We start from the raw sequence: 13,515 nt of genomic DNA, 5'->3' as shown, positions 1-13,515 counted from the left end.
TATTTTTAATTCAGTCATATGACGGAACATATTTTGTCTGGTGTTTGTTTGGTTCATAAAACATTTTCTGTTTTATTTTATTTAATATTTTTATTATTGGTGTTTTTTTTTTTTTTTTGCCTGTATTAATCGTTTATTTCCGATAAACTTTTCCCCGTTTTTTTTATATTTCTCGATCAATTCAGATAACGTCAAATTAATACAACAACAATTGGACAAAGCGGTCATATTTTAGATGTCTTGTTTTAAACTTCAAATAAACAGTAATAACAACAACAAAAACATTTTTTTAAACTAATTTTAATTTTTTCCACCTCCATTCATGTACATGTACGTTCATTATTGTTTCATGAATTAATTCATTGGTGAAATAAGATATTCCAAATGGCAAAGAAATGTTCTTGCTCAACCCATAACAAAACCTACACCGGAAGCAACATTTAATGATGTGTTGTCTGGTTATAACAGTGATTTTAAGAAAAATCAGATTCAGTTTTTTCTGATTAGTAACATAAAATATATGATAGTCAAAACAGATACATGTGCGTAATGGCCGTATGATATGTCACTTGTCATTTTTAAACCACACATGTCAATTTCCTCAAGAAAAGTAAACTGTAACTATCAAAAATCAGAAAAGTACATTACACTTTCAAAATGAAAGATCATTATATCATAATTCGTTATAACTTATTATTATGATATACTTGTACATAAAGCTATGTTGCAATCATATAAGCAGGCATCTTCTAACATGCTCGTATTAACTCCGGAAGTTTGACTTAGTGTGGATTCTCTATTCGATTGACATAAATGATATTTTAATGATACTGTACAAATTTTGACAAAAAAAACTTCAAATACTTGGAAAGTACAACTTCAAAAATGATCAAACCTAAAATGCACCGTGTTTCTAATCATACATGTACATTGTATTAAAATTGTAAAGATCAAGTAGAGGAAAATGTTTGTAACACCGAGGTTGAAAATACCATTGTAAGTCACTATTTGTAATCGTATTAAATTCAACAAAATTACATTGTAGTCCTGGCAGCTAGCTCTCATGACGAGATTGAACGAAAGAATCTGAATAGTGTAATTTGTAACGATGTTAGAACCATACATTGTAACTATTAGTTAAAAATTAAAAAATCTCTAAAATCAAAATGCACAATGCCATTAAGAACCGAACAGTTGTAAAAATGTTGTAAAGGTAAAAAGATCAAACGCGCAAAATTGGAGAATTGTAATAACATATTCATGTTTTGAAATTAAAAAAAAAAATCGCCAATGTCAAGATGGAACTAATGTTCCTAGATCCAAATATCGTGAAACGTCTATGGACATAAAAAAGCAAACATGAAGGCCTTTGTCATTCTTGTTCAAACATAAAATGCATATTGTTAACTTCTTTTTGGATTCGACTTAATCAAGTATGTTAGTGATCTACATTAAGGATGTTCACTCCTCTGTTTCAAAATGACAAGCTTTTTAAAAGACTGTTATACATTGATAGTTTATAAATAACGGAACTTCAAAGCAGAAAAAATGAAAAGAATGTATCCTTGTCAATTGAAAATTATGCGGGAAATGATTCTCTCTAGAATTTTCATACATTTAACATTGCCACCTTTTTTTTTAAAAAACTATGAAAAAATAACAATGGTTTTATAAGATTTTACAAAGTAGCTTTTTGAACTATATGTTATAAAATTATGAAAAGAGCACATTAATTTAAATACAAATGAGACGTAAAGGCATAGTTGATTGATGAAGAAGATTGCTATTGTCAAAATTATTATGTAAAGAAAAATATCCTAATTTTGTACAGTCCTATAATGACAATGATTAAATCGATAAATAATTATTGACTAAACTGGTCCCCTTTTCCTAGTGTCCCTTTTACCAAAGAAACAAATTTATAAATGTACACGTGGTAATCAGTCTAAACAGACTACGTTGGGTAAATCATTCCTTGAAATCACTCAGTAAGTAATTTAAGTCATATGTCTTTGTATTTAGGCCAAGTGTAGTGCAGATATTGATTAATTTTCTTTTTGCTCTTTTCGTGTTCAAATTTAAGTCCTCAACTGCAATGCTGCAAAACGGTTCTTCCTCGTCTGAACTTCCGCAATCTTCCAAGGAAGCCTCGATCTGGTTATACCGTACAGCGTTCTTTTGAATCAGTGTATTCAACAAATTCAAATTGTTTGGATTTTTCAATTGCTGTTTGTGTGCGGATGGAACACACATTGTTCCCAGTATAGTGCAACTTGGTTCATTATTTGAAATCACTGGTCTAATTCCTAATGAAATCATGAATGCATAAAGTAAGATATCATGTCCATAGCAAGCCTTTATCCAGTCACGCAGATAAAAACCACCCATTCTTGCATTTATTTCAATCAATCTTGGCCCTGTATTTGTCATTTTCATTTCAACGTTAAAAACACCATCAACGAGTCCAATTTCAGTACAACACTGATATGCTGCGGTTATAAGCTGTCCTTTTCTATCCAATGGTAAGCATGTTGGCATTAAGGCCGTTGTTTCTGTGTACGACTCATTTCTAGTTGGTCCATTATCTGAGACAAATGCAGTAATGAGTTGCCTCTGGAAGATAACGACATCAACGTCATGTTCTGTGCCGTCGATATTCTCCATCAGCATGATGTCGTTTCCATATCCGAGTCCAATACCAGGGTGATCCGCCTCCGATCGAAGATGATGTTTTATTTTTTGGTATGTATTGGTACACTGTATACGGTCGCGGACTGGTTTAACTCCGACAGCGCTAGACCCATACTCTAATTTTAATACTGCTGGTATCCCTACGTGGTCTATGGCCTTATCTATGTCCGACTCACGTTTAACTTGATGACACTTGCTGGTATAAAGATGAGTTCTGGGAAAATGTGGAATATCTCCTGTTTTTGTTCGTAATACGTTATGTGTCCAGCTTTTCATTTTGGCAATTTGGGCTGCTTGCTTTCCTGGTCCATTTAATTTCAGTGTTTCGCAAACTGTTGCTGCTAAAGGACCACAGTCTTCCCAAAAGGTAACACAGCCATTAACCGTCAACCCTCTCTTGTTTAGAATGTTTATAATGTCTGTAGCATGGTCCTGGTCATGTTTGTGGTCGAGGAAATTGTACTGAATAAAATGTGAAGCTTTAGATGCAGCATAAGTCGAATCGTCAGGATCAACTAATACAACCTAGAATATAAATTCAAAGAAAATACAGATTTTTTTTGATGTTTTCAAAGTAAATTCATGTCAGTTTTGGAAATGAGGCTACAATTTTTGCTCTAGGTATCAAAAACACCTAAGTCCTGGTGTACGCATGACATTAACAGTCCGTTATCATGAATTACATATTTGCGTTCAGCCTTCAAAATACTTGCATTCAAGCAAAATAATTTAAAAAAGTAGTTAATCTTTTAAATGAAGCGCATTGAAAATCTATAGTATACATGTATTTCAACTATAGGCGTTATTCAACTATAGGCGTTACAAATTAGCATAATAACACAAACAACCAATCGGCACACTTCGGAACACTTCGGCAGATTAAACAGATTACACAATGATGTATATATAGAATACAAGAACGCTTTGCGATTGTCAAGTTTTATTGCATATTCATAGGGTACGCTCGATCGGAACCAAAAGGTTTGAAAAGCAAATGGCATTGATATTAAAAATACTTCCGGACTCAAATCCGTAAGTTCGAAGAAGTAAAAAACACACTTTAAAAATTAAAAGTAATGTCGACAAATGACTTACATTGAGACCAAAAGATTTATAGCTGTCCCAAATAAACCTTTTGCTGAAACCTCCAGCCCCGATAACAAGAACAGTTTTGTCTTGCATCGCAAACATCTGAGAACGTCTGATCATGGTCTCTACTAGTGGTTTCACTGCTTCTCCCTGTCTATGGGGGTTCAAGAATTCGAATAACTGACAATTGATTGTACAATCATGACTGTTCACTTCTATTCCAACTGCTTCCATCTGTCCGTTTACCATTCCAAGAACATAGTCTATACCTATCAGAAATAATTACAAACTATCAAATATAATATAGTACAAGAATTGACTGGAAACTTCAGAGAAATGTTCTAGTTTCTTTGATGTCATTTGCATTTATTTGGAGTATTATGACGAGTGTCACATGTGAGCAGGAGCACCTGTGATTACGGCCCGGTTCTTCTTCTGGATGTGTTGATCAGTCTTTAGTTTTCTAAACAGTGAGTGTCTTGTGACCTTGTTTGTTCTTTTTACGTCGTTTTACTATTTCAGCCATGGCATTGTCGGTTGTTTTTCCTCGACTTACAAATGACTTATGGGTTTTGAATGTCAATGAATGTCTCCTTGATATATTAACTACTCTTTTTTAATTTTTTTCAGATCGGTTTAGCCAAATAAGGCAATGCATTAACTATTGCATATGCAAGTATTAATATTTTCTTAGTTACACGTAATTTGTCACACTAAAAAGCCGAAAATGTTGTAATTGAGAAATAAGAGATGTATGGTATACCTTAATTTAAACACCAAAGCAATAACATAAAAACCTAAAGGAGATCTGAAGGTCAACATAGGTCATCGGCAACAGATAAGTGTCTATTTGATATGACAAGCTCTATACATTCGGAGTCTATACAAGTTAATAAATTTAACAAAGACCATCATACAAACAAACATTTACATGATATTGCTCACGATGCTGTCATTTATGCATTTTATTGAACTAAATATTACGTACCAAAACTTCAAAAACACCAGTTTTTGGTGGGGTTCGTGTTGCTTAGTCTTTAGTTTTCTATGTTGTGTCATCTGTACTAATATTTGTCTATTTGTCGTTTTGTTTTTGACCATGGCGTTGTCAGTTTGTTTTCGATCTATGAGTTTGACTGTCCCTCTGGTATCTTTCGTCCCTCTTTTAAAGGATGATCATACGAGAATATGAATAATTGAAACAATATATATTTGACAATTTATCATACTCCATTATAATTGCTGTTGCTTTGGTCTCATTAAAAACAGTTTACATCTCTTCTTGGTCATGAATTAATTCTCTATTCGGAACCTCGCCTAAATCCCTGCTGGGTGTAGCTTCGGTATTGAGGAAACGAACTCAAATATTATAAACAAAAGTAAACACATTCATTAGTCTACAAAATAGTTGAAATATATGGGTCAGTAATAAGATGCATTGTGAATAGAAAAGAGAGGCGAAAGAAACCAAAAGGAAATTCAAACTCATAAGGTGAAATTAAACTGACAACGCCATGGCAAAAAAGAAAAAGACAAACAACATTTCTAAGAAAACTGATTTTGTCTGATTTGTAAGACATAATTTCAGTTGTATTAGTCCTATAGAATATGTATGCATCAATGATACACTACAAATACTAAAAGAAGAGAAAAAGACATACCGATAAGATCCGTTTGAGCTCCGACACCTCCTCTTAAATCTGCTGAAAGCGTACGTTCAAATTCAATAATACTATTCATGATCTTTTTCGAACCTTTGGATACAGTATTCAGTAGTCGCTTTATTTCAGCTTGATCCATATTCCACATTTTCATTGTTGTTTCAAATGAATGGGGAATAGTATTGTCGCCATTGATCGGCTGATTTTTCAAACCTATCCCACAAACCATCTGTGTTGTAATTGGCGTATCGTCTATTCTTCTACACACATTTGTCCTCAGTCTGAACGAGTAATCATCTATAAAGATTGATTGTTTATGTTAAGGGAGCTACCATTTGATTTTTATGGGGGGGGGGGGGGGGGGGGGGGGGGGGCTAGGATGAAATTTGAAAAAAAGGCAGGACAGGAGTTTTGAGTAAAAAAAAAGGCAGGATGAGCCACTTTGCAAAAAAAAAGGCAGGATGACAATTTAAAAAAGTCAGAATAAAACTAAAAAAAATAAAGGCAGGACCGAATAGAGTGAAAAATAAAAAGGCAGGACAGAGAATACAGCTAAAAAAAAATGCAGGACAAAATTTTTCATCCTAGCCCCATAAAAATCAAATGGCAGCTCCCTAACCATGCATGTATAGTCAAGTTCAACGTTATTCATGGTAGGCAGTTATATCAAGTCTAATATGAAACAAGAAGTTGTACGGATCTCGTGCTTAGCATAGACTCGTAATTAAAATCTCCGCAAAAACAGGATTAAGGGGTGCGACCAATCAAAAAAGCCCTAACATGTTACCATGGTACAACTAATCAACTGTCAAGCTGTTGACCAAATATTTATGACTGAGACATTTCGTTAAGTAGTAGTACTGAAGAAATGTATTACGAAAATTGTAAGTTTATTCAACATATAATTGATTGTTGTACCTGAGAAAAGTGTTAAAAATATTTGTTGGAAAACGGGCCGATGTTGAATGCAGCATAATATTCACCATTCATAGAGTAGGGGAATATAATATTGGTATTGACAGCGGCAATATTGAGTCGTCAATGAGGATAACATACCCGAAAATACAATAAAAACTTCATCAGTTTGGCTATTCTTTGTATGTCCCTTTTTGGTCGTATAGCTCCTCAAATACTCCAGAATTTATACATCCATGAGGGTGTGGATGGGAATTACAGAATAGAGAATAATGAGCAAAAAAAAATGAAGAAAAGAGAAAAATGGGCAAAAAAAAAATAAAGAATAGAGAATAATTGGGTGCTAAAATATAAAGAATAAATGCAAAAGTTAAAGAATTGGGTAAAAATATACTGATTACATTGAACAACTATATCCAGGATACAGTTATCAAGTAATTACAGAATAGCCATTATTTTTAAAGATAAAGAATAATGAGCGAACAATTATAGAATACAGAAATGACGGACCAACCTCCCCCCCCCTCCCATCCGTACCCTCATCCATAGCTTTAAAAAACTTTGATTTGAGCAATCCTGATGAAGGTAAATCCTATAATGCTTTAGAAACACAACATTTTTAAAGTTGTATTTATATGTAAACATTTTCAAATTCAGGTACTGTTACAGTTAAAATTATTTTTATCGATGGGAATTAACTTGACATACATACATGTATGTATTATATAGGCACTTTGTATTTTGTTGAAGACCGTAATAACTTTGATGAACTCGCGATGTCTTCATAAATTTTTGTTCTAGGGTTGCTGTCTCACTGACGTATACCTAATCTAGTCTTTGATTTTATTACAGGAAATGCATGTACAGGCGGTGCGCTGCATATTCATATATGTGTTACACCATCAAAGATGTCAATCCCCACAAATGTGTCCAACTCGCCGAAATTTGTTCATTTTGCTCAAACGTGTCCAACTCGCCGAAAGTTGTCCATTTTGCTCAAACGTGTCAATCCCAACAAATGTGTCCAACTCGCTGAAATTTGTCCATTTTGCTCAAACGTGTCAATCCCCACAAACGTGTCCAACTCCCCAAAATTTGTCCATTTCGCTCAAACGTGTCCAACTCGCCGACATTTGTCCTTTTTGCTCAAGCGTGTCCTTTAAATCACATATCATCAAAACGTGTTCGATCAACCGTGTCCAAATTATTACCTAGCAACAACAAATCACAACTTTAAGCAATAAATTGACCACTCGGACGTCGGTAATGTTGTATGTCCTCTGATGATACACGTAAGCTTGCTTTATACTGCAAAAAACATCACAATACCGTCTATACAGAATTATACGGAGTACTTCGCATTTGCTTTAATGCATCAAGTGGAACTATTTGGTGAACATCCCTGAAAGTTGACACCTACATTTCTAATTATTAATTATTTATTGCACAAATCCTATCAAGTAAGATAATTGCCATGTTCCGCATTTAATACTGTATCTTGCATATGTCTCAATAAATACTTCATGGACATGTTTTGAAGTCATTTATTTGATTTCATAAACTTTTACAAACATTGACACGATTGGGTGCTAGTGTAAGGACACGTTTATGCGTCGAACATAATTGAGACATGTTCCGGCATACAGTACGTTTTGAGGATTGGACACGTTTGAGGGACTGACACTTTTCTGCGTATATCATATAACATGTTTTAAGATATGACCTTGATTTTATTACCTAATTTTGGGTTTGTTGATTCTACAGGGTGATAAAATGCCTCGATCAGAACTGCATTTTCTACTTCCAATATGGTTAATAAGTCCGTCACAGCTTTACAAATTTCTTCCACTTTTGTCACTTCGTGGAACGAAACACATCTGCTACCATGCCACATAATACCAGAGGGTTTTACCACGATCTAATAAAATAAAAATAACATTACGTCTGAATATTTTGATTTGTTGCTTGATTGTTTGATTAGTGTCCATTGGCAAATATTTCATGCATGTTCAGGACGATGAATGTAGAAAAATTAGCCACGGCATAATTGATACATTCATTTAAATCTGATTTAAAACTCTTAAATCATGTGAAATGTTATAAAATATATAAATAACCAGCTACCAACACCCATATGTATTGTTTCTACTCATGACTTTTCTTTTTTAGTTCACGTCCAGTCAGAATGGGAACGAGGTCTCGTGAAGAGAGACCGCTAAGCTCCCTCCGCGTTAAAGAACCCTTTCAGCAACTCTTCCACTTTTCAGATCATTGGTAAAATCCAGAATAATCAAGGTTTTTGAAAGGTCATATTTGCACACATAGTAATTAACCTTTATGTTTGAAATTTTATATTCATGGTTGAGGTTAAACATGTAATTCACGAATGTTTTTTTTTAATTTTCTTTTTTAATAACAGAAACACTCCACATAGAGATTTTGTTTGTGTTTTTTAGTTTAATAGTTTATTTTCCTCTGTTTTAGTTATCAGTAGAAAATGTTGCAATTTTGCGGTAATTCAAGACAAGACAAAACCGATCTCTTAAAAATTCTAGATATTCAAACAGTTGCCAAATTAAAAAAAAAAATTGCAAAAACTTATCCCTGGAAATGGATGATAAGACTTTAAGCAGCAGGTGACCCTTGAAGATCAGAATTATCTTGAAGTTTTAAGTATAAAATCAGTTTATCTACATCAGTCTATGATTTATATCTGGATAATTACATAATAAAAGAGATAGCACATGATTCTGATGAAGGAGAAAGTTTTTTTTACAAAAACATAAAAGCAATTTTTTTTTAAACTCAAATCAAGATAGATTACCTTTCCAATTGACTGAATATTTTCTAACTTCAGGAAATGTTTAACTTTGTCTTCAATGGTATTTTTTGCGTCCTGTTTATTTTCAACAGCTATAACTTCAATATTCGCATCATTTGGAACATTGTATTCATACGCAGGTTTAAAAACAACCGCTAGTGTTTCTGGGTAATGCACACCCGCTTCCGCCATCCATATACGAGTCAAAACTTTATCGTCCACGTATTTGCACAACTCAACAGAACTGGACATCGGGCAGTCCAAATCCAACTCAATATCCCCACCATCATTTCGTTGGCCATCAGTACATGCACGTGTGAAGAAGTTCACAAAGTAGGTACACCGTCTAGGTTTCTCGAAAACATCGATAAAGGAGGTTCCCGTACGATCAAAAACAATTGCTTTCTTGACAAAAAGTGAATGTTGACCTTCACCTTTATTAGATTTATCCTTTATGAGCCACGTAGGTGACATCACGAGTAACATTTGGCCCGGACATTGTCGCCCACCTTCTAGCAGTATCGCTAGACATTCCACCGGTGATGCCAAAACAACAATTGCGACTTCCGTATCAGGGTGGCGTGTTCTCGGTATCTGCGTTCTGTCAATAGTCTCGGGTAGATTGTTCTCAAACAAGCTATACTGTAAAGCATTGTAGTAATCCTGGATATGTACGTCATCTTTTGTCAGTGAGACAGAGGAGTCGGGAGGTCCTAGATCTACGTTTGTGTTCCAGGCAGTATAACTACCAACTGTCGTCGTATATTCTTCCGCTTTCTTAGCTAGTTCCTTCTGTTTCCTAGTTATTTCGTCCTGAAATACAAAGTCATATGGTGAAGTATCAAAATATAAAAGTAAAGATTTCAGACTAAATTCAGGAAATAAAACCATAATTTGTCAAGTAATGTTCACTTGACTAAAGTAAAATCGCATGCTATAGTAAAAAAAATATTATTGAGAAAGAATATAAATTATGCAAGTCGTACAATCATTCTATTTAAAAATAAGATGTGGTATAATTGTAAATTGGACAACTTTCCACCAGAGACCAAGTTACGTAAAAGTTAGCAACTAAGCGTTTTACTTAATTTTATACATGTGTTCAGTGTATGTCCCCGTAAGGCCTTTAACAATGAGCAAAACCCATACCGCATAGCAAGCTATAAAAGGCCCCAACATAACAAAAATCTGTCTGGTAGTGAGTATATAAACCGAGTCTACTATATATTTCTCATAGTCATTGCTAAACACAACATCATTTAATAAAAACAATCGATTACAAATCGATAATTTCCGATTGTTGATAATATATTTTTTGAACGGCTATTAATCGTGCGTCACTGGTGAGTCTTTTGTAGACAAAACGCGCGTCTGGCGTACAAAATTATAAGCCTGGTTACATTGATGCGTGTTTACACTATAATCGTAATACGATTCAAGGTAAAGAGAAAGCGATTACAGACCAAACGGAAGAAGAATACCATCTCAAAAGATAAATTGCAAGCAAATTAAATCTTTTAGATAATGATAAAGAATGTTCAAGTAATTCAATACCATAATTTATCATATTACAAAGCAATAAACACTGTATACATGATAGTGATCTGTGTAGTTATGTTATTGACAGTATCTACCCCAGAAACTTCAATTAGTTTTCAAAGTATAACAAATACACATTTTAGAACGCACCTTATCTTAACAATGTTTATTTAAGAAGTCAACAGACTTTTCCCGTTTATTTAGTTAAACAAAAGTATATATGACGATTCTTAACACAAACTTTTATCATTTTAGTCTTTTAAGAGCATACTTAATGTTTATTGACATTATTTAAAGTCCAATGGATAAAATATCATTGATATACATTTTCTAATATAACTTTTTGCCAGTAAAAAAAATGTTATTACTTTTTAGAATATACGTGACATTTCTAACACAATTTTCTGGTAAAATGGATATAACATTTCATTGTCGTACATGTAATATAATCGTTATCAGTATTATATCATCATTATTATTATAATTCAGAAAGTAGAGGGAATGATAAAGTCGAACTTTAAAGCACCGATCATTAATCGTGTGGTGTGTGGGGAGGGGGGACATGCTTATAGTTTTAAATACATTATGTGATTCTAAATTTTATCGTGTGAGGGGGCGGGGGACATGCTTATAGTTTTAAATAAATTAAATTACATTTAAAGAAGAACATTGTTTTGTTTATAAAAAGGAAAGCGAAAAAAAAATGCCAGTTTCCATTGAAAATAAAGGGGTGATACATTCGACACTCGTGTTCCTGTATAGTATTGAAACAAAATTCATAGTTTTTTCTTGATTAAAGTCGACAAAAAATGATTGTCCTGAGAGAGAAAAAAAAACACCCCCGTCAAACATGAAAAGTGGGTGCCCCAATAAACAATTATAATTATAATTGCTCACTAACAATTGGAAATGAAAAAAAGTAATTTAAACTAGTATATCTGAATAGTTAAGCTTATTATCTATGATATTTAATAAATGATAATAATTATTATGCATTATAACACTTCCGCATTCGCTTACCTGTAATTGTAAATAATTATCCTCAGCAGAATTATATTTTTCTGTTAAAACCGACATCATCTGAGACTTTTGATAAGTCTGATATAGATTTCTGCTTAAATACGCGCAATGCGTTGAAGTAAACATTGATGGACGAATGATAGCGTGTTGTAGGAGGGGAAATCCTACACCTGGCAGCAGACGGTTAAATTTCAGCAGACGAAACATATTGAAGCAGTGATGGTCACTTATTAGTTTAATTTGGATTAAAAATTAAGTTTTATCATTTTAATTTATCATGATTGTATTTAAATTGATAAAATTATCCAATTAAATTATTTTACATCATGATTTTTAAAAAAATTATATCGATTTTATTTTGGGTTATCTTATACTGTAAATATCATGCAAAAATGATATTGAACTCTATGTCCTGTATATTTTTATTGTGCTCTGTATTGTTTAATGCTTAACTTAAAAATTAGAATAGCCTCGTGAAAAAGTGTTTGTACACAGTCTAGGGAAATAGTTCACATATTTTACACTTGTAGAGATTTATAAAATATACTGTTTAGGGAGAAATTTCACTTTTATGAGTATATATATGCTTGAAATATAACAACGAATCTTATTACTTAAAAAACAAGAATGTGTCCATGATAGTACACGGATGCCCCACTCGCACTATCATTTTCTATGTTCTGTGGACCGTGTAATTGGGGTCAAAACTCTAATTTGGCATTAAAATTAGAAAGATCATATCATAGGGAACATGTGTACTAAGTTTCAAGTTGATTTGACTTCAACTTCATCAAAAACTACCTTGACCAAAAACTTTAACCTGAAGCGGGACAGACGGACGGACGGACGGACGGACGGACGGACGGACGGACGCACAGACCGAAAAACATAATGCCCCTAGGTGGGGCATAAACACGCGTTTTTTACCCAAATATTTGTTTGTATCAATTTTATATATGCAAACTATATCAAAGATCTGATTTCACGTCAAGATTTGGCTATATTTTTATCAGCTCTTCAAAGTTTGTTTTACTAGGTTTTGGTGATCTTCAAATATTTTGGCCTCGAGCATCAATTTAGATAATTACATTATTTGTCGAAATGCGCATCTTGTGCAATAAAATTGGTACCGTTTATATTATTACACATATACACTTTAACCTTGACGCTTTCCCTCAAAACTTTGTCTGATTTTTATAGAAATCGATAGGGTTTAAACGCGGCCCGCGAAGAGGGCCCAAAAATGAACTGTGGCGTAGATATTAATTTTAAACATGACCGTTCGCTGAACAAGGAAGCGGGATGACCAGGTGATTTTACTCTATTCAAATATTTGTATACCTATATATATATATATGTAAGTACACTGGTTGACTGATTAGATGATAAACATGCATATTTCAAACTTAAGGTATATCAACTGTATATCGCCATCTTGGATTGTTAAATAGCAGTATACAATCGGTCTAGTTCTTTTGCTTACATCTGCAAATTTTAAAACAGATTGGCAATAAAAGTGTAAAACTATTTATTTATATAAAGAAAGAAAAAGTGATTTATTGCATAATTATGACTGTACATGTTTTAAGTAATACCAAATATTTGTTTTTGTTCGAATCTATTTTTCAACTTAACCTTTTAAAAGGAGACAAGTCTAATAGTAAAATTTTTATTTTCTTTAAGCATATTATAAAACCTATCTTCTCATATTTTATTTTTAAATATTCTATCTCACAGATTTCCTTTTATTGACAAAAAAGTGTTTTTCGTGAATAATCT

General features: G+C 33.2%; 1 protein-coding gene across 1 annotated transcript; it reads right to left on the bottom strand.

The window, feature by feature from the left end:
* Positions 1-224: 224 nt before the first annotated feature.
* Positions 225-11,835, bottom strand: LOC127717988 (carnosine synthase 1-like). Its single transcript, XM_052223863.1, has 6 exons — positions 11,737-11,835; positions 9,181-9,990; positions 8,094-8,274; positions 5,442-5,738; positions 3,787-4,049; positions 225-3,216 (listed from the first exon to the last, which is right to left on the bottom strand). The coding sequence occupies exons 1-6, from the start codon at positions 11,794-11,796 to the stop codon at positions 1,969-1,971; spliced, it is 2,859 nt and encodes a 952-aa protein (XP_052079823.1). The 5' UTR covers positions 11,797-11,835; the 3' UTR covers positions 225-1,968.
* Positions 11,836-13,515: the final 1,680 nt, after the last annotated feature.

Source organism: Mytilus californianus, unplaced genomic scaffold (assembly GCF_021869535.1).
Source record: "Mytilus californianus isolate M0D057914Y unplaced genomic scaffold, xbMytCali1.0.p SCAF_10, whole genome shotgun sequence".
Lineage (NCBI taxonomy): Eukaryota > Metazoa > Mollusca > Bivalvia > Mytilida > Mytilidae > Mytilus > Mytilus californianus.
This window is presented reverse-complemented; position numbering and strand designations above follow the sequence as displayed.